General features: G+C 39.7%; 2 protein-coding genes across 2 annotated transcripts in view; both read left to right on the forward strand.

Annotated features, from left to right (window-relative positions):
• PRKAA1 (protein kinase AMP-activated catalytic subunit alpha 1) lies at positions 1–22,903 on the forward strand. The gene is made up of 9 exons (XM_032096143.1): positions 1–404; positions 5,952–6,093; positions 7,842–7,935; positions 9,617–9,761; positions 11,444–11,531; positions 12,412–12,636; positions 16,701–17,187; positions 17,564–17,690; positions 19,765–22,903. Exons 1-9 carry the CDS (start codon positions 14–16, stop codon positions 20,007–20,009), a joined length of 1,944 nt encoding a protein of 647 aa, XP_031952034.1. The 5' UTR covers positions 1–13; the 3' UTR covers positions 20,010–22,903.
• A 1,015-nt stretch (positions 22,904–23,918) lies between these two features.
• Positions 23,919–26,642, forward strand: part of TTC33 (tetratricopeptide repeat domain 33) — a 45,280-nt gene continuing 42,556 nt past the window's right edge. The window contains exons 1-2 of the mRNA XM_032096365.1: positions 23,919–24,028; positions 24,205–24,433. Of these exons, the coding sequence (XP_031952256.1) occupies positions 24,213–24,433 (221 nt within the window). The 5' untranslated portion in view covers positions 23,919–24,028; positions 24,205–24,212. The remainder of the gene's footprint in view (positions 24,029–24,204; positions 24,434–26,642) is intronic.

Raw genomic sequence — 26,642 nt, forward strand, 5'->3', positions numbered from 1 at the left:
GGAGGTCTATTTTATGAGGGCGGCCTCGCTGCAACGCTGCCACTCCAGGAAAGCAGCCCCGTACGCGCCGCCACGACCCCACTCTGGAGCCCAGCAGGCCTCGCTCCCCCCCGGGCGCCTGTGGGCCGGCCCGGCCTCCCCCGAGAGCCGCAGTGGTTCGTCCTGGGGCCGGGCGGGAGGGCGGTCAGCGGGCGGTTCGCTTCCGGGTGCGGGCGGGCGCTCTGTGGTTGCTCCTCCCTGCCGGTGCTCTGGCGCGGCGCGGGCGGGCGCTATGCGCAGGCTCGGCCCTTGCCTCAAGATGGCGGCTGTGGGGGATAAACAGAAGCACGAGCACGGGCGGGTGAAGATTGGGCATTACATCCTGGGGGACACGCTGGGTGTCGGCACCTTCGGGAAAGTCAAGGGTGAGCGGCGGGAGCAGGGCCGCGGGGCATTTGGCGGGCCGTCCGGGAGCGCCTCTCGGAGCGGGGACTTGCCTGGGCTGAGTTGCCGGGGTGGGACTTGCGGTCCCGCGGCGGGAAGCGGTGGCTGGGGCAGAGACGCTTCCTCGTCTGTGCTTGCGGAAATAACCACTGGAAGCTAAATGCTGCGTTTGCTTAGAACAGCACTGGGCGTGTAGCGAAAGTAGGGAGTCTAAACTCCCGAGCTGTTTCATATTGCGTTTTGATGCTCATGTACGAACTCTCGATGCCCTTGCAAGGAAGGCAAGATTTCTCTCTCTGCAAATAGAAATAAGCGTAAAAAGATGAGTCTGGGATTGTTGGATTAATTGGTAACATAGCTGATGTGCAGATACGGAAAAAACTTTATGCTTGATCTGCTTAACCAGGGGTTAGCAAAACTTTTTTTCAATTCAGATTTTTAAAACTTTACAGTGTAGGGCTGTGGATGCCGTACTGCTTATTTGAAAGCTAGTAGAAATAAAATAGAAGTTGAACTTCCCCATGGTGCCATTCACCACAGGTGGAAGGACTGTACATTAGTTTACACCGTTCCTGCCGTGTTTTTCTTGAGAACTTCAAATATTGGGGCAAACAAATCAAAAACATCCTTTCTCAAATGAGTAGAGTTAGGCTCAGGTTGTATTCTTCAGGGTTTTTTTTTGGTTTTTTTTTTTTTTTTTTTTTTGTTAACTTAATAGGTGTATAAAAAACCCAGCTTTTTTTTTTTTTTTCAGTGTAGATAATCTATTGTCTGTCCTCTGCTCAAGCTCTTTTATGTTCTGAATAAATTTCTAATGTGTAGGAAATCAGATGATGTTTTGTTCTAGGAAAGCAGTAAAAAATATTTTGAGAGCAGAGCTCTTCGAGTCTCTTTTTCAAGTCAAGTTTATAAAGGGACAGCCCCAGTCACTTGGGAGCAGTGACCCTGCAGCTGGCTGCTGGGGTACTATTCTTTTCTGTGGGAACTTAGAACTTCCTTGAATAGAGAGAAAAAAAGGTAATGTAGCAGACAGGCATTAGGTTCTCTTTCCTCGTGGAGGGACTACCTGGTTGAGGGGAGGGGTCAAAGATGTGTTTGTTTAGTGGTCTTTTACCCAGCACGCTGCAGAAGACTTAAGATTGTCATACCATCAATGTTGTAGTATGATCCTAAATTTAGGAGAGCACTGTTGCAGTACTACTTTTCTTGTCCCCATCTGATGTACTGTGTTACTTTTTTCTTGCTTCAGCTGTGCTTAATAAAGAACATTTTATCTATGATGCACTGGTTTTCCTCTTAAGCACACATTTTCTTCATTTCATACCAGATGTGCAATTGTTTTCCTGTTTTCATCATTTCCTTCTCTGGTGATGTGGTTTCATTAATTGACGTAAAGTGAAAAACTGTAATAAATATGTTCACTTCTTAAAGTTCATTTAGGATTTACATTGAACTTGTGTGATGTGGGGGGTCAGGCATATGGCTTCTTGATATTCAGTGTTTAATTTTAACAGTGGTGGTTGCAGCCTGAAAAAATTGAACTGGAAAATCAGTGCTTGGTAATTGTGAAAGGTCTTCTCCTGTAGCTGTCAGATGAATTCAGCTGCTGGTAGTTCTCACTGGTGTGATTCTGTCCAGTTTATCTGTTCACCTGGCTGTGCCACTCTGAATTAATTCTGAGGGACTTGGTTCATCTGACTGTGCCTCCCATGGGCAGTCACAGAGATGGCTGTTCCTAGCCAGCATCTAGGCAAAGCTAAAATGCCACCAAAGTGAAAAGCTGAGGTGGAAGAATACTGAATCTTAACCAATTGTATGAGACAGATTCATATTCAGACTTCAGCATGAGTCAGTGTACAACATCTATCCCTATTTTTGTCAATTTTATTTAAACACTGCTGGTGTTTTCTTGTGAAACCAGATGCAAACTTTTATTTCCAGGTATTTTTGTTTTAAAGTTATCTTTCATAAAAGGAAGAGTTCTCAGTCTTTCAGTGGTCCATACTGAGAATATGAGGGATATTACTTAAGACTCTAGATATACAATAGTTGTTCCATCTCTCAAGATCTAGGTAATCAACACTGGTCTATATAGACTGCAAACCAGGTGGTCTGGGCCAAGGGAGCAGTAGGAGACCTGGAAATGAACAGCGCAGTATGGTATCTGATGTTGTGCACCAATATGGCTTTGCACAGCATGAGCTATTGTTGTTTGGGTTTTATTTTTACATTTGTTTAGCTCATACTCTTAAAAACTTCTTTCCTCTGAGCTTTGGCTTGGCTTTTTGACCTCCTGCAGAATTGTTTCATTAAATGCAACATAGCCTTCTTCAGATTTTTTTCCCCCTACAAACTTAATGACTGGTACCTGTATTTCATGATAATGTTGTATTTGGCTACATGGCCTCATAATCAGGTTTTTTTCCAATTGAAGAACTGTCGAACAAGGTTAGAGACTGTTCCTCTGCATCTACAGTTAAAAATAAGTTGCTGCTGCTTTGAGATTCTGCCACTGTCATGAAAATCTTGGTGCTATGCAAAGCCACAGTGAAGCCCGAAGGCAGTTGGTATTACCAGAAAATAAATATAGGGATGTACTAGGTCTGTTAAACGAATTTCTTTTTTTTGCAGTACTTTTTTTGAAGGGCTGGTGGCTAGTTGAAGATGAGGGTGCATTCCCTTTTATAGGTGAAACTTCTGTCAAGCTGTAATGCAAAGTAGTTTTCAGAAAGACAACACTAGCTGCTTACGTTTCTACATGATGTTATCATCGAGGGTGACGCTTTCATTTCTGCCCTAATGTTGAATTCAAAAGTGTCAGCAGCCTGTTACCAGTTAGTATCTGCTGTTTTACTGGTAACAGATACCTTGAACTGTATCCAGGAAACTTGTATCTTAAAAGGCTAGGTTTGTTATAATTTCAAATTGAAGTAAAGGAATGCAAAAATAGAGATTGAATTTGAAATGTCTTAAGCAAGAGAATACGCTTTTTGGGATCTTTCTGCACCTGCACTGAACCACAGTATGTTTTCATTACAATAGTTTATTCAAAGCTGGTCGAGTTGAAGAAACAGAAAATCTTGTTTTCTTCCAGTCAGTGAATAAAATTAAGGCTTGAGGCTCACAGCCTTGAAGGCTGTGACAGCTAGAATTTGTTTCAGTCAACTGCAAATGTTACTGTTTAATTACTTTGAATGAAAAATTTGTTTTGAACAGCTCTTTTCTTATGTGTCTTGCATACTGAACACAGATTGTAGCTAATGAATTACTTTCTAATGTTTTCCTGAGTGCTAAGTTAATCCTAGTTTAAGGTAGACTGGCAAATCAGAAATGAAACAAAGTGGCTTAAAAATGATATTTTATAACCCAGTGCTTATCAGAACTGTGTATTTATATGCTAAGCTGTAGACTTGGTCAAATAAATATGTTATTTACTGTATTAAACACCTTCTTAAATGTACTCTGTACAGCAAAAGAGGATGCTGATTCATGTGTCTTAACCGATTTTTGCTTGGTTTCTAAGAAGCTGTTTCTTGATAACAAAAAAAAAGTTACATTTTAACTTACTGATTAAACCTTGGTTTTTTTGGTTTTTTTTTTTTTTTTTCAAATACTGCTGGATTACTTCAGTTCCCATTATGGATAGGTAAAGACTTTTCAATCAAAATAGTTGCTTTTCGAATTTTTTTTATTTTTTATGATGATTCTTTACTCCCGAGAGTTTGAATACAGGTGATATAATTTGTTTGGTTCTTTTAAAAGTTCAATCACATTTGTAGAAAGCAAAGGGAATGTGATGACTTTAATTGTAGATCTGGTTCAAAGCAAATAAGTCTCTTGCATTTCTGGGCACTCACCTGTCACTGCTTTGTGGTCTCTCTAGAACTTGCTATGGATGTGAGCTTTGTCCTGCATTCCTCAGTAGTGCAAATATGCCTGCCCAGCACTCTGTTTATTGTGGTCATTGTTAGGTAATGGCCCCTTTGAATGAGAGGAGGTCTTTTCATCCTAGTCAGAGCTCTTCTGTTTTTTCAGGTACTAGACATATATCAGTGCAGCATTGTGATGGTTCGGTGTCTTGGGTAATCCACTGTTCAGTTCCCTTCAGGAATTTTAGTCTGCTTCATTTTACAGGTGGCTGTCTTCTTGTAAGAATAATCATTCAGATGCTTATAGTTATCTTCGTCTCTCTGCTAAGAACTTCTTTTCACTTGCATTGGTTTTTAGCTCGATACAGAGGCAAGAGGAAGGTCTTTTGTGCTGGAATGAGATTTACAGATTGATGGGTGTTTGTTTATTCTATCCAGATTATCTGTTGAACACAGAAAGATTTTTGTGGATCACTGCTGTTTAATCATAGTTTCCCATGGATATATTTTAACAAAGGTTGAAGCTCAGGGTTTATTTAAATTCTCGAGTGAAGGTAGGCACCCAAATCAGTGAGTATTGTGTTCAGCACAGTTGTGTTACAAATGTCTGCTCATGTGGATGAGGATGAACCCTGTGGGTGTCTCGAGGATCTGGTTTATCTTCAGAAGGTAGGAATGCCAGAAATGGCAAAGGAATGGTATTGTTATCATCACTGCATGCAGCAGCCAGGCAGATAGTGAAGCCTTCTAGTAAAAGAGATACGTAGCTTCTTGGTGTTCCATCTGTGATCCTATTTTGGGTTTAAGAAAAATATTCTGATGAACTTTTTTTGTGACTACTCCCCAAAAGCACTTGCAAAGGTAAGGACTTTAAGAAGGGTAGCTGACTGTGAAATAGTTTACACTTTTAGTTCCTCTGTTTAAAGAACAGTGAAACTGTCCTCAGTTTCTTTTCCACTTCTAGGAATGCACTAGGTTGCATGTTTGCGTTGTTTTTTGTAGTTTCTGTTCTATTTTTTGTGCATTTCCGGTAGCATTTGCCACTTATTTAAATAGATTAAAGCTCTGGTGTTAACTGCACAGACTGTGGAGCTGTCAGCTTCAAGGACAGCTATGTTTTATAAGTAAACTGATCAGGTACTTATACTGGTAATTCAGAGCAATTGCTGGAACAGGCTTCTTGAGGGAGGGATAGGAGTGATTTCTTCAGTAAGAGTGATCCTTTCAGATAAAGTAGAAGAGATACAGGAAAACATGTTTGACTGGGTTGCTATGTAAGCCAAAAGCTTGAAGTGACTTACACAGGGAGAGAAAATGCTCTCTCTAATGAGCAAGGATGGCAGTGTTTGGGATATGCTTTGCTTTTTTTTTTTTTTTTTTTTTTTTAAAACCAATATTGCAAAAAATGTCATGCTGCAAGACTTCTGTGGCTTAGGTTTAAGATGTTTCTTACATATATACATATTCTACTGGTAGAATTGTGGGACAAATTGGAGTAGGGCTGGAGAAATTCCATACCATCCGGTTTTCAGCCTCCCCAAAAGATAATGGGGGTATGTGGAATGCTAGTGTCTTAACTTGGTTACATTCAGAAAGGAGAAACAATGTCTTTACTGAGCAACTGAGAGCCCTGACTAAATACTTCCTTGTTTCTTGCAGTTGGAAAACATGAGTTAACTGGGCATAAAGTTGCCGTGAAGATCCTGAATCGACAGAAGATTCGCAGCCTTGATGTTGTAGGAAAAATCCGCAGGGAAATTCAGAACCTCAAGCTCTTCAGGCATCCTCATATAATTAAGCTGTAAGTTTTGCTTACTATAATCAAATTTACTTGGGCAGTAATCTCTTTTTGCTCTCACTGATCTGAAGTACATTTAAAGGGCAATACTACAAACAGTATCTCATCAGAAAAGTGACCAGCTTCAAAATATGCAGCTGTGCCCTCTGTAATGTGTTTTCACAAAGCTGATCTTCACTGGAGAGCTTCCATTAGATCTTTGCTTAGACATTGTTTGGACAGGTATTTCTGGTGGCAGTTATCTCTGGGTTTATTGCCTGCTTCATTTTTCTTTCTCTGTTTATATTTGATCTTTTTTTTCCTGCTTAGAAAATGAGTTACTAAGAACAAGAGTGTAGAGGCAATTTCTGTAGTAAGTTTATTGTGTTTTCTCAATGTTTTTAGTGCTGTACTGGGCAGTGATACATGTTTTTTCAGTGTAGGTGGTGCTCTGCAAGATTTTCAGAATTAAGGATGTACAGTTTGATAAATGTGATTGCTATGTCAGGAATCTTCAATATAGCGGCTACCCTTTGTCTAAATGTGGTATTTAAAATGTGCCTGATTACATCTCTTAGTTGATCAATAGTTCATCAGTAGATTTCAGAGTACAACTAACTATGTCCCAGAGTAGACCCCTCATGTCTCATCTGTGGTAATAAATTATAAGTAACATTGATTTTCTTTTGACTCTAATTTCCTATTAAGATAACCTTCACCTCCAAAGTGTGGGTGACTTCCACTGTCTTAGTCATGATGTGGGTTTTTTTATTGGTAGAATCTTGTCTTAAGACCCCCTTGCCACTGGCAGATGCCATGTCTATGCACTCCCTTTAATTTAGCAACAGCTGTTACACTGAATCTAAATTACATTGTGTGAGATCAACTCATGCACTTTTTCAGTGGTTTAGTCTTCGTAAGACTGTTGAGCTGATTTGTCAGCAAAATTGCTGGTGCTTTCAGTTAATCTATGAATGAGTTCAAAGGGCATACCTATAGCCAGAACAGAATAGAAAGTGTCAGTGCACCAAGTGACATACCAGGATGAAAGAGCAATGTGTGCTTGTGGTGTTGCTAAACTGAAGACAGTTTAGCAGATTTCGGATGACAGTTTCTTTCTCAGGGAATTATGGAGAGAATTTTTTCTTTTGCTGTAAAGGGAACAAATTAAAAAAAATTTAGGTAAAAAAATCAAAATCTCTTAAATTGTGAGTTTGTCCCTAAACTTGTTATTTCAAAGCTTCAAAGGTAGTTTTTTTTTAAAATTTAATTGAAATAGAACGATAAAAATATAATAACCAGAGATCAATACTCCTAAATGCTAATATTCATTATTATTAAGGGGAATTTTTTCCTAGTCTGAAAGTACAATTTTTTATTTATGGCAAGTGAATTTTTTTGCATATTAATGTTGAAAAGCATGTATTATTGCAATACTAGCAAAGTCCTTTTGAAGTCCTTTTTCACTACACCAAGCTGTTGGTGGGGCAGCACTGTAAATAGTCTTACAGAAATCACTTCTACCTCTGAAAGAACAAGGACTGATATTCCTGATGGGGATTACAAATTTCCTACTAGTCTTGGCAATGGTGGCATCACACAGTGAAAAGAGAGGAGAAAGCTTCTGAAAAATACTGTCGTTCCAGTAGCTGTAGATTGGTAACTATTTTAAAGTATATTTTTTATCTGATTATTTGTACAACTTCGGTTTTAACTAAATGTAACTAGTGTTTGACTGAATGTGTAGACTAATAGATACCTTCTCTTATCAGGTACCAGGTCATCAGTACACCCACTGACATTTTCATGGTGATGGAATATGTTTCAGGAGGAGAACTGTTTGATTATATCTGTAAAAATGGAAGGGTAAGAAGTAGTCCAACTCTGCAAATCAGTGACTTGGGTTCTCTTATTGCATTTGCAACATTCTTCTGTCACCCTACACTGGGGGGACAGACAGGTTATTTTTGGGTATCCTTATCAGAATGATACAATTAAAGGGTTTTTTTTCTCAAAAGAATACTATGGTTAGTGTAGCACAGGATTTATTATTAGAGTGTCACAGGATTTCTGTGAGAATCAATGTAGTACAGTTTATAAGTAGTGTAGTACAGAATTTTTAACACCACCTGACTTGGGATATATATTCACCTAGACCTTCTGTAGATCTGGTCAAATCCTAATACATATTTTGCTATATCAATATAACAATCACAGTCTAGCCTTGAAAATCATATGGAAGAACACAAGTCACTTAGTCCTGAGAGGAAGCAGAGGATGGTGGAGGTGTCTGTGGCCACCAAGAAGTCACAGGTTTCATTCCCATTTAGGACTCATAACTGATGTTAGAGACACTGCTCTGGCTGCTGCTGCAGTTCCATATGCCATGACAGAGTCATCCATGGCTGTGTGCCTTGAAACTAAAGGCTGGTAAGGAAGCAGATACTCAGCCTGGCATCCAGGAATCTTGACTCTGGTAGGGAGGGGAAGAAAAACACTGATTTGTCTACTTGCTTCACAGAACCTCCAGGGCTTGATAATGAGGGAGAGGGCATGAACACATGACTTGCATGGTCACAGAATGGCTGCTTGCCTCATAAAGTGGAGTTAATTAAGATAACCACATTATCAAGGGCTGGGAGCAAGGGGTACTGGTTACACCTTGTTAAATATAGGTGTATTTTCTTGTATTTGGTTTTAATTTTGCTGCTATCCATTAATATATATTTCATATAATGTGCTTTTATCTGAAAGTACAAATGATTACATGTTAACACATTTCAAATCTTTGTGTGACTTTGTCATAGCATTTTTCCTGTCTACTAATCTGTTAATTTACGGTGGCTGGGAATAAAACAGATGGATATGTACTCAGTTGGAGTAGCTGAAAACTGTTTGTTCAATATATTCCATTATAATGGAAAGCTACCATTATGCCTTTATTACTGTCTTCTACTGTTAGAACTACTTCTGTGAAAGATCTGAAGTCACTTTTTACAGACCATTTAGATATATAGGATACTTCACTTGCTGGGACAAACTGATGTGGATTAGGGGTCTTTGTAGGAAATGCCCAGTTAAGTCTGCTGTTTGGGACTAGCTGCTGATCGCATAAATAGCATCTGAAATGTATAATTTCTGTGCTGCATTTCAGCAGCTTTTGCCAGTTTAAATCTTGTGCTGTTCTTAAACATCAAAGTTTGCTGATACTCCAGTTGGACAAAGTTAAATGAGTGCTAATGTTTCTAGCTAGTGAGTATGTAACATCTGCCAAACCCAATTTCAAAAGTGTGATTAAGAAATTTCAGTGACTTTCTGAGTAAATGGGTATGTTTTGTTTTAATCATTTTAGAACTGTGGTACAAACAGAATTATGTAAGATACAAAGCTTCTTGCTACAAGTTCTGATAATCTGCTGTATAAGGTACCAAATGATAAGTATAATTGATAAGTTTAGGTCATGGGAAAATTTCCTCTAGCTAGTAAAAATGAAAAACAAGTTAACTTCCACTGTCTCTTAATTATTTAAAATCTTTGTCTGTTTTAGCTTGATGAGAAGGAAAGTAGACGTCTGTTCCAGCAAATCCTTTCTGGTGTGGATTACTGTCACAGGCACATGGTAGTACACAGAGATCTGAAGCCTGAAAATGTGCTGCTTGATGCACACATGAATGCCAAGATAGCTGACTTTGGTAAGTATTGCTTTTTTTTAATATGTTTGCATTTCTGGTGTTAGATCCTGTTAATAACAATAGGAAATATTAAATAAAATACGTATACTTTAGTATCTTGGTGATGTGATACAACAGAAGAACACAAACAATATATATGTAAAGCAAAATAATGTTCTTGCATACTTACTGAACTTGTTTTCCTCTCATGCTTTCTTCTGAGGTGTTTTCTGTGACTGGCTGAAATTGTGAACTGATTAGTTTGGTTTTGCTAAACAATATTTTCTCTAAAATGCTAAGTTTCTGACCTTTCTTCTTCCAAACTCCGTCCTTGTCTGTTTCACCACCTGTAAAATGTAGATAAAAAAAGGACAGTGCAGGGGCAATTCATCATTTTTAAGAAACTACAGTGCTATAGAAAAATACACTAGTCCTGTTAAATTGCTCTAAATTTAATCTTTGAAGATGTGAAGAAGATTTGTTTATGCTAGCTGTTGGTGACACAGCTGCAGAGAAGCCTTGCAGCTAGTTCTTGGAATCATGTGAGTCAGGAAAACCTCACCACATAAGCATAGTAACGTATCCATACTGCTGTGTCATGATAGATCTCGTGTAGACATAGTGGATAATACCTGCTCATGTAAGTCTTCAATGGAAGGTGTTAGGTAATGCTGAGTATTCTTAATGCTGAGTATTCTAAGTATGTTTTAAAGGTATAGTGTTTGACTATATGGGCCCTGGGAATCATACTGGATTCTCATGTGTAGAAGATGCTTTGGGTGAAATAGCTCACATGGTGAAGAAATGAAGTACAGTAACTTACAAAAATATCTTCCTGTAACTTAGTGTCAGCAAAACTGTAGCACTCAGTTAATCATGACTGGTGTGTTAAACAAGAGCTTAATAAAAGAGCTTGTGTGTTAGAATGTGAAAGCTAGCCAAGCTGTACTCTTTCCTCTTCACATTCCCTGCTGACTGGTGAAAGGGCAGAATTCCTTCTTGGAGACTGAGTTCTTTGGCTTATGGTAATCTTGATCATGCAGCCTCCACTTAGGAAACTAGAAGATATTTTCTACAGCTGTTAGACTATATGGAGCACTGGTGAATGCAGGTGGCCTAGTTCTAAAGCACACTTCTGTGCTTACAGAGTGTCTGAAAACCAAACTACTAAACTGCAGTGATGCAGGAACCAGGTGCATAGTGTAGGGGTGTAAATTGTGGTAAAGTCATGTTTACTCCTCAGTTTCCTTGTTCTGTGTAACCTCTAACAGAATTTTAGGAAATTCTGTGGTAGCATTTTCCACTTTAACAAGAAAGTTAAAACCTAATTTGCTTCTGAAATGCCAATGACCAAAATCCTGTCTTGCTGTACTGCTTCATCTCCCTTAGAGCAACTTTGTTCTCTGTCATGCCTGTGTCATCCAAATTTAACTGTTCTGGTCTAGGAATGGTTATGTTCTCAAATATCTCTAGGCTGTGGGCAGTAATGGATTGATGTTACTCAGATTTCTGGTAAAATGAATGGAGGATTATGTGGCATGCTCATGTAAAAATTCTGTAATTCCAAGCAATGTCATTTCTTAACTGGAATAAATTTGTTAATTTTCTAATATGAATCACAGGTAGTTTGTTCTAGGTGGTATATGCAGTGTGAAATAATTTTGCTCCCTGAATTTTTAGTAGTTACTCTTATACACTTTCAGGTCTATCAAATATGATGTCAGATGGAGAATTTTTAAGAACAAGCTGTGGTTCCCCTAACTATGCTGCACCAGAAGTAATTTCTGGAAGGTAGTTTCTTTTATATTGGATACATGTGTGCATGTACTTCAGTCATTTTGCTGCTTGATTCTAAAGGCTACGAAACTAATTCAGGTGACAAGCTTGATGCTGAGAAACTGAGGGCTGTTAGTTGTATTGATAATTTTTCATGAGTGTTCTAAGCTTATGTGAACTAGCTTTAAATAGTTCCCCTAAGGTAGAGGTGATGTCTAATGCCCCAAATCCATTGTGTATGCTCTGCCTGATTTGTTTTAAAAATCTCATGTACAGCTCAGATCTTTGAAGCAGAGGTGCAGAGTTACAGGCAAAGTCTGTGGTGAAGTTGAGTAGCAGTGAAATATCTGCTTCAGAGTAGATACTTAGTCTGGAGGTAACTTCCCTTTTTGTAAACTGTGATTGTCAAATCTGCTTTCAGCTACCTACCCTAATATTCCCTCTTTTTGTTTGGAGGCCAGATGTCCGTTTTATTCAGGCAGTGGCACAGAATATGTGACACATTCTGCTATATGGACTTGTCTTAAACTTTTCAGCCACAGTTTGGGGGAGACTTTGCACAGATTCCTCTAAAACCCTTATAACAATATATAGCATGGGCTTTCTTAGTAGTAGATGTATGTTTCTTTCAGTTTGCCATTGTATGAAATTGCATTGTGGATTATTGTTACATGGTAGAGAGGAAAAGCTCTGTACTTGTGCCCTGTTACCTTTTATAAAGGGAAGAATACTGAAGTGCCAGGGAGGCATGGCATAGAACTGAAATGGTACAGTGCTTGCAAATCAGTTGTCCCAAGTTCACATGCTTTTAATTACTGTGATGCAATGGAAAAATGAGAGGAAAAAATATTTAAATGTATTTAACACAAATCACTTATAGTTAATTTTTTCACAGGTTATATGCAGGTCCAGAAGTAGATATATGGAGCAGTGGGGTTATTCTCTATGCTTTGTTATGTGGAACGCTTCCATTTGATGATGATCACGTGCCAACCCTTTTTAAGAAGATATGTGATGGTATCTTTTATACCCCTCAGTACCTGAATCCGTCTGTAATTAGTCTTTTGAAGCACATGCTGCAAGTGGATCCAATGAAGAGAGCAACAATCAGAGACATTAGGTAAAATACCAGCTGATGTCTGATCATAAGATACTGGAATTACAATAGCACAAATATGCAGAACAAAGAAATTATTCATACAGCTTGTCCATGTTTTCTAGACCAAGATCAAAAATTCAGCTTCTGATGGCTTGGTTTTAGCTCTGCTAGTGCTGATCTCCAGTGGACAATGAAGAATCTATTGGAGATCATAGTAAAACAAATTATTTATATTATATATGGAAATTCTGAGACGCTTTAGGCATAAGGCTGCCATAGCAAAACTGTTTACTTGCATAATGGTTTGCAAAAATTACACTATATAGACTTCTCTAGGTGAAAAAAATTGTATTTGCTGTTAGGAACTAGTGCTGTCTACTGTAAATGTCTGAGGAAGCTATGTAATCTGATAACTACTGCTTTTATTTGTATTTCTTCGGGCTCTGAAAAGTCATTTGTTAAGACTCTGAATATTCCACATTTAAGACAGCAATTTCTACCTTCAAGACACTGGCATAAATTTGTGTATGAACAGTAATTACTTCACCAAGTACTGGTAAGTTAGAGTTTGTAGGTAAAGAGAAGCGTCATGGGCCCCAGATTCCAAGAGAAGATTCTGGAGAAATTGATTGTGTTGAGAAATGTGCACTGGATCAAATTAAAAAAAGGTAGCTGAGAGAACTGTACTTTATTCAGCATCTTAATTTTCTTTGCAAGAAGCTCTTAAGGAAAGAATGTTGCTATACTACCATAATGAAAATGATGCTTCTTTTAGGGTTGGAAGTTAGGAAATCAGCAATGTTCATATTTTCTTAGTGGAACAAAAAACACGACACACTTATCCCTTAGTACTTTATTACAATAGGAAGTACTTCCTTGCAGAGATCAAAGCACTGCGAGAAGTAAGTGTTACAAGACTCGAGTGGGTGGGAACTTAACTTTCCTCAGTTGTGTTAAATAGTGTGTGGCAAAGAAGTGGTGTGAAACAAATGTTGAAAAATGTTGGTTAACAGAACATGGATGGATTTTGAATCCAAAACAGTTCTGTCCTATTATTCATGTGACATGTCACCTCACAGTTTAAGGGACAAACTGAGTTTAACTGAATACCTTAATTCTTCTAGGGGTTGTGTGTAAGTGCATGCAAGGAGAAAGGCCTGGTGCCATGAACAGTTACAAAGTATTCCTCTGGGTTCTGTCATCCCAGCTAGGGCTGAGCCTTGTAGTGGTATGGGAAAACATTTTTCTGCTTCCAAATTAACTGTTTTTTCTGATTAAACTATATTTTGCTCAGCACATTTGTGCTGAGGCACAGTGGTTTTGAGATCATACTGAGTAGAGCTTACTGCACTGTGCTGGTTTGGGCTGGAATAGAGTGAACTTTCTCACAGTAACTGTTTTGGATTTGTACTGAGAACAGTCTTGATAACAAGTGGATGTTGTAGTTACTACTGAGCAGGGCTTGCACAGAGCCAAAGTCTTTTCTGCTCCTTACACTGTCCCAACAGAACAGGCTGGGGGTGCACAAGGAATGGGTGAGCAGACACTGCTGCGCCAGCTGACCCCAGCCATATTCCATACCATACAGGGTCATGCTCTGCAGTGAAAGTTGGAGGAAGACTGATGGGGATGGTCTGCTGGTCATCAGTCAGTTGGTGATGAGCAATTGTTTTTCTTTGCATTACTTGTCTTTCTTGGGCTTCCTTGTCACCTCTCGTGGTTTTGGAGTTTTTTTTCCTTAGAATTTTTAAAAAGAAATTTCTAATTATGACACTGTTTTTATCTCAACACACACGTTTTTTGCACTTCTACTCTTCTGATTCTGCCCCTCATCCCACTGGAGAGGACCAAGCAAGCGGCTGTGTGGTCCTTAGTTGCTGTAATTATGGGGTTAAACCATAGCAGTTCTGTTTGACACCCAATGTGGGGCTTGAAGGTGTTGAGATAATAACAGATTTGAACAGACCATATTAGATAAAATAATTATAAATTGTGTAAGGGTTGTTGGTCAGAATATTGATTTTTCTGTTCCCAATATTGTTTTAGCTGATTGTCTCGGTTTTGAAAGACAGGTGTCTGCTAAGGAAGGCAGAGGCCCCCCTTGAAGTGGCAGATATAACCCCTTTTCCCTCCAAGTTATTATATTTTGAAATCAAGAGCCTTTAGGCGAAGATGTGGGAAATAGGAATAACAGTTCTTTACTATATATATATATATGTATATAACCAGTCAAACAAAACAACAACAACTACGGCAGTAACAGCAATCACAAACCCAGTGCCAGCCTTCTCGGCTGTCAGGCTATTTCCCCTCGGGTGCAGTTCCGCTCGCAGCCGGCAGGGGCGCTGGCGGCTCCCGGTGAGCAGGGCAGGTGCGATGGTTCCCCCGCGGCTGCAGGGGGCGCTCCGGAGCGAGCTCGGGAAACCCGCGGCTCTGGTGCCCTGGGATCCCGGGAAGGGATGGAACAAAGGCTTCACAAACCGCTGGGCAGTTGATCCCGGGCTCTCAGGGACAGCAGGCTGGAACGGCAGGGACGAACGCAAATCCCGGGTGGCAGACGAGATGTATCCAGATGGGAAAAACCCACGGAGGCCCAGGCAGGCAGGGCGAGCAGGGCTACAGCGTAGCGAAAGCTCGAAGCAGCAGCGGAGCAGGGCAGCCACAGCTCGGTCTCCAGCAGGGCAGGGAAAGCGGCTTTTGGGGTCCCGGCGTTGTTTCCAGCAGGAAGAAAGAACGGCCAAAAAGAAAGAAGCAGCAGCTCCTTTCTCTGCAGCTTCTCTCCCCGGACGCTCAGAGCGAACTGACCCCACACCCAGGTGTAGACAAAGGAGTAGCCAGGTCCGCGCCGCTCACCTTTTGTCTTTCTTAAGTACAGCTATTTGTCCCCTAGCAACATGCATATGGGAGAAAATTCCTTTAACAGAGAAAAAAAAAAACAGACTAAACTAAAACCCCAACACTGATCTCTTCCATGTTCCATTTTTTGCTGTACATGTTGAAGATTTGCGTTGTTTTTTGCAATTTGCTGTGCTTTGTAGTGCTTAGTGTGTGGGGTGGTTTTTTTTTGTTTTTTTTTTTTATTAGAACATTGGCCTTGAGCTTCATCTGCTATCTGGCCTCTGTACTGAAGCTGTTACTCTCCTCTGGGTACCATCTCAGGGAGACAATTTGTCCAAGATTTTTTTCTTCTGTGGAGCAAGTACAGAATTCACTACATTCTTCTATGACCTTTCTTCCCTCATTGCCATAACTTCTGTACCTTGACCGTCCTTGGGCAGTCAAAATATTTATACTGGTATTTCTTAGGAGTATGGTAATCTTCCAAAAAGCCTAAACCAAGCTGTTTTGGAAAATCTCCCAGGCCTCACAGCAGTGTGCTTACGGGTGGCAAGGCATGTGGGAGAAAATCGGCAGGTAGGACATATTAGAAATGGCATTCTATCATGAAGTGATAGAATGTTTGAAAGAAAGATGCCCTTGCTATCCCAAAGAGGCCCAGCTTATCGTGCTGTGCTGGGACCTGGCTTGCTTGTATTGAACACTGCTCAATACTGATCAGCACCCTCAAGGAGAAGAGGGGATTTCTGGGTCTGAAAACATACCAACAGACACTTTCGCTAGGCCAGAAACCCAGCTTTCAATTATATCATTTGTTCCTGTAACTAAAAATAAGCAACCAAAGCAAATAAGGGACTCTCATCTGGTCAGGAATGAAGCAGCTGCTAGGAGGGACCAGGAGAGGGAATCAGAAGTGTCAGCCCTTTCTGTAGCAGAACAGTCAAAAGAACAAGAGGAGGAAGGGAATGAAATCATAAATGAGAAAGTAACCACCTGATTCCTATCCCTAAGCGGTTTGTGAGATAGCAAAAAACGTTTTTTTCAGTTTCCTGCAAAATGTCTAATAAAATCTTGTGTCGGCAGCGATTGCTTTATGTACTGTTTTAGTGTTTGTGCTACAAGGGGTCTTGGACTGGCACATGATTCTTCCTGCACAGACTAAATTAATTTTATATTTTAAAAGAATTTCCTGTTAAAAATGTTTTCTTTACTTACATATATTCAGAAGTTTTTATTTTTAAATCCAGGGAGCATGAATGGTTTAAGCAGGACCTTCCAAAATACTTGTTTCCTGAAGACCCATCATATAGCTCTACCATGATTGATGATGAAGCCTTAAAAGAAGTGTGTGAGAAGTTTGAATGCACTGAAGAGGAAGTGCTAAGTTGTCTGTACAGCCGAAATCATCAGGACCCTCTAGCTGTTGCTTACCACCTCATTATAGATAACAGAAGAATAATGAATGAGGCCAAAGACTTCTACTTGGCTACAAGTCCACCAGATTCTTTTCTGGATGATCACCACCTGTCTCGCCCTCACCCTGAACGGGTGCCATTCTTAGTAGCTGAAGTACCACGTCCTCGACACACTCTTGATGAGCTGAATCCACAGAAGTCAAAACACCAGGGTGTGAGAAGGGCTAAATGGCACTTGGGAATACGCAGTCAGAGTCGACCAAATGATATCATGGCTGAAGTTTGTCGAGCAATTAAACAACTGGATTATGAATGGAAGGTAACAAAATAGAGGACCTTTACAGCAAACAAGAATGCATTTTGGTTTGAGCTTTGTAACTATATAGCCCAGAGGTCTGAAACTCTTTTCATGTTCTGGCATCAGTCTCATGGGTGTGTGCTATCTGTGTGCTGTGCCAGATGGGTTTTGGGGGAGACTGTATATGCTGACAGGAAAAAAAGTCTTGCTAAAGTTTTCTGTTGGGGCTGTAGGAATGTATTTCTCTTGGCTAAAAAAACCCCTAAGAACCCTCAAATCCAACAGGTAATGAAATCAGAAATCACTTGATAAACACTAGTGAGTTGAAAGGGCAAAACCAGTATGCTGTGATATTCAAGCAGTTCTGGTTAACTGACTCATATCTCTTTCATACTAGGTTGTAAATCCATATTATCTGCGTGTTCGGAGGAAGAATCCAGTAACAAGTGCATATTCCAAAATGAATCTCCAGTTGTATCAGGTAGACAGCAGAACATACTTACTGGACTTCCGTAGTATTGATGGTATGTGAAGAGTTCCTTAAGTTAATTGAGTTGTATGGGAAATCATTCTACTTGCAAACATGTCTTTATTTACTTACTCTAGACATGAAGTAAGTGTTGGCCCTTTTTTATTTTAAACGATTATAATCTGTATCAGTGTTTCCTTATTCCTTCCTGCACTAGTGTTCCTGTGATAGAAGCTTAGCTGCTGCATCCCTGAAATAATTGCTTTTAAGCTATATCAGCTCCTGAAGAGCTCCATTTTGTGTCTTCATCAGAACTAATACCAGTAATGGAAAAGGGGGACAGGACTGTTGGAAATGAGATTGGGATCAACTTAAGCTGCCTTTGGAGCCTCACCCCAAATTTAAACATTAATTTAGATCTGAACTAAGCATGCAAACAGTGTTTTCTAGTGAAGATAAAGCTTGACATCTAGGCATTTAAATTTGACTTGGACTGTACCTTGCTGTACTGGATCTGACTGAGATGCAGTTAATTTTCTTCATAGCAGCCTGCATGGTGCTGTTTTGGATCTGTGACTAAAGCAGTATTGATAACACACGAGTGTTGCTGAGCAGCACTGGCATAGTATCCAGCCTTTCTTTTTCCACACTGCCGTGTTGGGAGGGGAACAACAGCTCTGCAAAGCTGAGCCAGATTGAACAGAGGGACGGACATTCAATGCTGTATTATGTTATGCCTAGCAAAGAAAGGGATTTTGGGGAAGGTAACCTTGAGACCGGCTGGGCAGTCTGCTTTGGAGATAGTGAGTGGTTGCCTTTGCATCACTTCTCCCCCCCATTACTTAAAACTGTTTATTCCTACCCGTGAGTTTTCTCACTTTTCTAACTTTCTTCCCCATTGCACTGAGATATCAGATAGAAGGCAAAATTAACCCATCAGTTCTGGTAGTAGCTAAAATTCAAGGTAGGAATTGTATGCTTGCAGTAGCTAAAGTCTTGAAAGCATTTAGTTTAACCTGTACAAAAATATGTTTTATGGAGTGACAGTAACAGAGTATACAAAGCCTGGTTAAATGAAGTGAACAGAGGAGCTAATAGAGACTGAGCACAAGGCTTGTTTATGGGCATAGTAGACTAAAGGAAAATTACTTAGATCCAGTGGTGTAGATGGCATGCCTAGGAAAACGTTGCACGGAAATAAGGATTTTTTTTCTTTTTTGGACTGCTTAGAGCCATGCAGCTGGGGGAGGGCAGCCTGCTATAATCCTGATTTCCACTTTTGAGAAAATATGCAAGGGCACAGATTTGTCATATCTCTTCCAACAGTTAAACTGATCTGACATTCCTTCTCTCCACCATGGTTAACTGTTCTCTATTCCTCTTAACAATTTGTAATTTAAGGTAGCTTTCTGTAAACAGGAGAGATTGCCTTTTCTGTCATTTCACCTGAAATAACCTTCTGGGAGCCAGCTTAGACACAAGTTAATGTTCAGCATGTAAAATAAGAGTTAGAGATGCTTCAGCAGAACACTACTATTAAGATGAAACTATTTTCTCCTCATAGTGAGGGTAAACATAAGTTGCTGCAGACCAAATGTAGAACATTCAATGGTGAAAAACTTTCAAAAGAGAAGAATAAATTAATGCAGATACTAACAATTATAATGTGCTAATGAGTTACCATAAAAATAGAAATAATAACAATGTATAAATCCCAAAAAGAGATCAAAAATAGGGTAAAAGTAGATGGTAGAAAAAACCATCTACAAACTGCTATTCAGCTTAATCTTATGATGCCGACCTGTTTCTGTTTTGAGTAACCTAAATTGAACAATTAGCTGCTGAAATCAGTTCATGAAAAATACAATTAGTATTGGTTTGAACAAGATGTAAATAGTTCTGGAGTACAGTTCAGAGTACAGAAAGAATTAGCATAAGAACATTTGCTTTGTGCTACTATGTATATAAGCTTTTATTTTGTATCAAATACAGTTTGCAAAAGCTGTTTATTTATTAATCAAGACTTTAAAGACAAGATTAAGAAGTGTGAGAAGGGGAAGATACTTGCTCTACCTAGAACCAATTTGATACTAATACCTCATTTTCCTTCTCTCTTCTCTTGTCCCCAGATGAAATCACTGAAGCGAAGTCTGGGACTGCAACTCCACAGAGATCAGGTTCTGTGAGCAACTACAGATCTTGTCAAAAAGATTCAGATGCTGATGCTCAAGGAAAATCTGCAGATACATCCCTTACCTCATCAGTGAACTCTTCGCTTGACTCTTCCACAGCTGATGTAACTCCAAGACCAGGGAGTCATACAATAGAATTTTTTGAGATGTGTGCAAATCTTATTAAAATACTTGCACAATAATTTTGAAGATGGGCTTATTTCTTTTATAGCAATAAGCATGCCTAAATCATAGTCAAGATGCTTCCAATTATAATCAAATTAAATTAACTAAGGCGCTGAAAAAGCTAGCCACAGAATGCAATTTGCATGGGGATTAAAATTATTATGGGCAGTTACTGTATATTATTTTGAAGCTGGAGTGAATTCTGATTGCCTGCTGTCCAATAGCATAACACAGGTACAGGAAATAACATGCTCTTTGGGTAGTGTTTGTAACATTTTACCTTGAGTGCAAAATAGGCTGCCTATAACATTTAAGCTAGATGGACCTTCTTGTTTTTTTCCTCTGGTTATACATATATCTGATGCACTGTAAGTTAACATACACGTACTAGTTCAGTGATCTCAATATGACTTCTTGGTCACCCTCTACAGTTGTGACTCCGACCTATCAACATCTCTTAACAGTAATGTGTTAAAACTGCTATGTTTCTTCCCCCTTATTTGACAGAAAATAATGAAGAATACTTTGATGCGTTACAATGTACTACTTTTAACAGAAAATGTTATTAAATGCATGCAGATCCAGCCAGGTGCTCTGTCATGAACTGAGGGGGAAAATTCTGTGGGCAGTGAGTGAAACGATTGAGTCCATAACAATGGCAGGGGACTTAATGCTGAGGAGATGTGGTATCCCATGGGCTAAACCAAAATGTTGCTTTGTGAAGAAGCAATGCTGCTGTGAGGAAGCTCTTCGTCTGCACATGTTATCTTAGTGTGGTAGCAGCACAGCAGCTCCCCACTGCTACTGCAGGCTGAGAATCCTTTTCCTTATAAACATGTCCTTGTAGTTAAGAGCACAGCCTTCACGCTGTTCCAGAATCTGAAATTGACCGTTTTTTAACATGCATGTTAATACTTTGATACAGCTGGTTATCAGGTTAACTTAGGATATACTATATAGTATTCAGTATGAAGTGAAAACTACACACATAGGTTTCTAGTTTTTCCAAGGGCACTTTTATAGAAAACTTTGCTATTTAATGTAACTGAATTAGTTAGCTCCGTTGAGCATTGAAAACTGATCATGACAATTTGAATGCTAACTTTCAAAAGGTTTTCAAGAGTAGATTGCAATTACCCATAATAAAAATTGTTCTGCATTTAATGGTTTCTGCAGCATTCCAGAAAAAAACCCTGAACCTTTTACATTAAAATCACGGGTAGTACTTGCATGAAAACCCTTAGTCTCTCTTAAATTGGATATAATTAGCCATGGTTTTGTTTTCATCTAGCACTTAGTAGATATAAACAGTCATAAAATACTTAGTTTTGCGTTCAAGACTTAATGTTTACTTCAAAATGATCTTCTTGTCCTACATAGTTTCAAAGGTTGCTCCCCCAGGAAGAGGCTGGAAACCCAGGCATTACTGTGAACAGTGAAACCTGGACTCCTCATGCTGATGGAAATTCTTGCCAATGGCTGAGATTTTATCCATGGGAAACTGCTAGCTATAGATACAAGAACAGTTTAAATCCTGGCCAGCTGGCTGCAGTCCAGAAATTCACATTCACAGAATCTGAAGAAACTTTTAAGCCCCAGAACTGCTGTAACTGTGTTCTGAACTGGGTGATTGTGAGATCTGTCTAGTAGATAGGTACAAATTACACCTTCACTTCTTTATCCTCAAGTGTCGTAGAAGGTCCCTGTAGGGACATTGGCTGTATCAGTGTACTTTAAAGGGGAAGATTTTCCAAAGTGGAAGTTAGTATCGGAAGTTTAAACCCAAAACTTTTAAGATGCCAACGTGAGGGACCAGCTGCAAATCCTACAAAAAAGTCCTGTCTTTAGTATTGTAAGAATTGGTTCTGATGTTCTGAATAAATCAGTGTGTTCATTTTTGTTACTCTTTATTTTGGAATTATTATGTATTGCACTTGTATAAACACTACAAATGCACAGGTTTTTAAATTGTAGTAATTCCTCATCTGGAGTTGGTTTGGGATCACTTGCATATATTAAACTGTTTATAAATGCTATCTGCTACTTGTAATTCTGACAACACGTGCAAGGTGTAAAGATGCAAAATAGTTTTTTATATACCTTTTTGGCTCTCTTGTGCATTAAGACAACCCTGGTTTGTCCTTAGTTTTGGTATCAGGAGGTTAAAGCAAGTTACTGGCAGAAGTGTACAATAGATGTAGTTTTAAATAAAGTACATTTTTATGGTAGATCAATTTTGACAGCCAAAGGTTTTCTGATTGAACTGAGATTTTTATAGGGAGTGGGAGGAGTACAAAGGGACACTAACAACCTAGTTGAACCCAGTTTCCTGTTGTGTGACTTTCCTATGCTTTGTAGATCTTGTTGTTGGAATTGCTTTCTTCACGTGTTCCTACTGATCTTGCAGACCTTTCATTAGCATTGCACTAGAAACTGCCAATGGGCTCTGAAATGAAACTTCACTAAGAGAGCTGCCAGAGTTGTGAGGCAGGTTATGCAGATACACAAACTGGTAAAGTGTGTTATTCTGTATCCCCAAATTTACTCCTGTTGGAGTTAACTTGTCTTTGTATTGTAATTTTTTCGGTAACATGGATGTACCTGGGCTGTCCATGTGCAATATAACTCACTAGGTAATGGATAAAAATTAATCTTCGTGGTGCAATATGAAAAAAAAAAGATCTTTCATGTTTGTCTTGATGTGAGTGTTGAATACAAACTTTGAGCTAAATTTTATTTTACCAGTTGATTACCATTGTAAGATATGAAGTCCTGTTCTTTAACAAAGATGTGCCTACTTCCTGTTAATTTCTTTTGACAAAGCTGAATGGCAAAAAATGCTTCTTTCTAAATGTATAACTTTTTAAACTTTCAAAACTAAAACCTAAGTAAACATGAAATACTGAACCATCTTGTTGGAGTGCATGCTGTTTTCTAGTGTTACATATGTTAAGTGCAAAAGAGCTGTTAACTCTTTTTAAAAACAGCAGGTACTACAATTTTAGAAAAAAGCAGCAACACAACATTAATTACATCAGAGTTCCGAGGTACACAGGCTCGTGCACCAGTAGTGCTCGCCTGATCCGACTGACCCTTTTCCCCTAGATCGTGTAAACCTTTTTGCTGTAGAAAAGGAATTTGGGACAGAACAAACCCTGACCACGATGTAAAAACCTTCCTCGTCTCGCATCTTCACTCAGCCTTTTGCTCGCACCACGGATGGGGCTTTTTTCTCGGTATTGGCCCCTGTAAGTAGGGAGCAGTTTTAAACCCTGCAGCCTGTCTTCTCTTCTTGTCATTGAGATCTTCTGTTCTTGTCATTGAGATCTTCTGTTTGGCTTAGGGGTTTTTTGTATTTTGGGGGTGAGGGGGTGGGGGTGTGCCTTTGTTTGTTTTGGCATTTTGGGGTTTGGGGCTCTTATGTGTGGAGTTTTTTGGTTGTGTTTTTTGTTTTTGGTTTTTTTTTTTTTTTTTTTTTTGTGTTTTTGTTTTTTTTTTTTTTTTCTTTTTCTTTCTGGCGTGGTGTTTTTGTTGTGGTGGTGTTTTTTTCCCCTTTAGAAGAAAAACCCGTCCTTGGGAGCCTGGGTCACTTTTTCCTATGGTACTTCCCGCCCGGAGCCGCCTCCCCATGGTGGGTGGCGGCTGTCCCAGGGCGCAGTCGGTAAATGCGGGGGCATTCCCGCCGTCCTGCCCCTGTCCCTGTGTGACACTCGAGCACCACGAGCGGTGCCACTCCCAGGGCCGGGTGTTCTTCCCCTCCGCCCTCGCTCCTGCGCTCCGCCGCTGCCTCAGCCCGCACAGGAGCGGGGCCCGCCGGGCGCTTCACGGCATCCAAGCGGCACTGCCGCCCCGGGCCGGGGCGAACTACAGCTCCCGGCTGTCCCTGCCGCCGCCAGGGCCATGGGCGCTGCTTTGCCCCTTTTCCTTCCGGCTCCTGCCGGGTTCCTGCGGTGCCGCTCCGCCTTTCCGCTTCCTGTCGCGGAGCGGGGCTGGCGCGGCGCTTCCAGCCGGGAGAGGTGGCCGGCGACAGCGCCAGGTACCGCCGCGGGGATCGGGGCTGTGCGTGCCTCAGTGACAGCTCGGGTGCTGAGTTTTTTGTGGGAGCGTGCCCCTCTGTATTACTGTTCTAGCTTCGAGATGAGCGAGGGGTGATTTTTCTGCTGTGTACTTAAAAGCTTAATAACTTGACTACTGAAAATGCATTTTCCCTAGTTCTCCAGATGGCTTCTTTTGGGTGGAAGAGAAAGATTGGTGAGAAGGTCTCAAAAGCTACTTCTCAGCAGTTCGAAGCAGAAGCTGCGGATGACAAGGATCTGGGTGACGATGATGATGCTAACTGGGTGCATGCAGCTAAGAGAAGAAAGGAAATTCTCTTAGAAGATTGTGTAAGGAAAAGTAAGGAGCTCAAGGATGAAGGTGCAAATTTGGCGGAAAATCGGAGGTACTAATGTTGTCTTTTTTTTTTTCATTGACTGAGTAAGTGCTGCATGTTATTTTAATCCCTTCTCTAAACAATAGTAATTTGCTAGTATTTGCATTGGTACTTTTCGTAATTTGAAAAGTGGTAATTTCTGTCATTCTGCCTTTACTGTCTGGTACTAAATAAGTTTTTGCCTTTGGTGGTGTTGTCAGATACGAAACAAAGTCTATATTCCACTTTATTTCTGCTTGTTCTCATAACAACACCACCACCACCACCACCAAAGATTATAGAAGTCGAAAAACTGATTGGATTTGAAAGCTGAAAGGGTAAATAGGATGCAGTGTGATAAGCCATAGTGTAAGTAGTGCTTCAGCCACTCTTGGAAATGTGTCTTTTTTCTCTTACAGAGAGTAAGCCTATTTACCAGTGCCCAGTGCCCAGGCAAATACTGCCAGGCAGCTTATTGCGCTGTTAATCTGCCAAATGCTTTGTCAAGTCAGGTTCAGGGAGCTGCTCTGAATGCCTTCTGAGTCCTGGAAGTTTGGCAGTTCTGGAAGGATATTGCAAAAGTGGTTCCATTGTCCTGTTACACTTCAAGCAGGAAGTCTCTTTGTAGTAGAGGTGTGTTAGAAGAGGGAGAAGTGGACTATAAATTGCATATTGAGTACCTAATTTGGCCAGATCTTCACCAGAGGGGGAAGAAACAGTTCTGAGAGTAGTCTCCTTAAAATCTTCAGAATGTTTTGACATCTAAATTTTTATCCTGTCTTTACTTTTAAGAGCATCTTCACTTTATTGTCCCAGATGAGAAATAACCTTGTTTTCCTGGTGGAAACATTACCATGATGTCAGTATGTGCTCCTGTGCTGTTACACTTTTTGTCTTAAGAAATATCATGCTGAAATAGGGTTCCCTGGGCAATATGGAAGAGAGAACAACTTGGAAGTTTAAAGCAGGCAAGTTTATATATTATAATAAACATACTATGTGTGTGGTTGGGTCTGATTTAAAAAAAAAATAGTGAATAAATACAAAATCTCTTTGAGAAAAGGCCTATTTTCAAATATTTAAATAGTTTCCTCTTTTTAGTGGTCACTAAAATAGTGACACTGTTCAGTGAGTGACTTCTGTTGATTCTTTTGTGTTCTTGAGGCCTATAGTTCCTGAATGAAATTTTGAAGACTTTTAAAGTTGAGTTTAAATTAAAACCAAGTTAAACTAAATAAGTTTTAATCATCCTGCCGTTGTGTTAATTCACAGATTTAAAGCAGTAGTAGCATAAGTGGGTTACATGAATATTAATAGCTGAAAACACAGATATACAAATTAATAGTCAATTAACATCTCCGTTTTTAACACCAGAAACAAATCATATGTTGGTATAAAGAAAGGTAGATCCATTCTGTCCTGTTAGGAATATAGAGATTTCTAAATGTTTTCATTCTAGTCTTGTAACTCTGATACGTCCTGTGCTTACATATATTAAACAGATGGATATTTTTATTTCTTTTTTATGCCTTTAGTTCTCCATAGGCCTTCCTTGTGTTTTACTTTGGCTGTTGTATATATTTTCTCTATGTTTTTTGGTGGGGTTTTTTTGTGTGTGTATTTTTTAAAGTGCTGTACGTGTCTTAAACAGCAACAAATACTGGTTTAGGGCAGGGACATACTGAACAGCAGGTAATTTTTGATGCTTTTAATATCTTCGCTTGGTCTTAGAAATTGAGTTCTCCATTGCCTGTCAGTTAGAAAACAATACAAAAGCTTAACCCATCCATAAGTCCCACTATAAGCATTTTTTGTAAATTTGGTAAGAAATATCTCTCATCAGAAGGGATTGTAAGAACTACTGAGAAACTCTGAATGGCTTATAAGGTATGAGAAAGAAGTTAACATTCATATCTGAGGCTCAACAGAAGTTCTCACTTGAAATTGTAGTTTCCGTCAGTTACTCCAGCACACGCTACAGTTCAGGCGTGATGGTGATATGGTGCTTTTGGGGTACATAACTTTCAGACAGATTTTCTCCTTAAAAAAAAATTCACATGGGTTGGAAGCTAAACTCACAGTGTAAGGCTTTTATTACTTAAACAGGGGGAATAGATATACCATTACAACTTGAGGAAGCAGACTGAAAGGAATGTTTACTCTCTCTGGCAGAAAGTGGTTGCTGTGATTGTGTTCAGGCTTATGTGGTCTGTTTCTTGAATATACATTTGTACAGTAT

This window comes from Corvus moneduloides, chromosome Z (assembly GCF_009650955.1).
Source record: "Corvus moneduloides isolate bCorMon1 chromosome Z, bCorMon1.pri, whole genome shotgun sequence".
Taxonomy (NCBI): Eukaryota; Metazoa; Chordata; class Aves; order Passeriformes; family Corvidae; genus Corvus; species Corvus moneduloides.

Excerpts from the sequence above, each read along its gene's own strand:
- PRKAA1 (XM_032096143.1), top strand. The coding sequence starts at position 14 with ATGAGGGCGGCCTCGCTGCAACGCTGCCACTCCAGGAAAGCAGCCCCG. Across the intron at positions 405-5,951 it reads CACCTTCGGGAAAGTCAAGG|TTGGAAAACATGAGTTAACT; the intron begins GTGAGCGGCGGG and ends TGTTTCTTGCAG. Across the intron at positions 7,936-9,616 it reads ATATCTGTAAAAATGGAAGG|CTTGATGAGAAGGAAAGTAG; the intron begins GTAAGAAGTAGT and ends TGTCTGTTTTAG.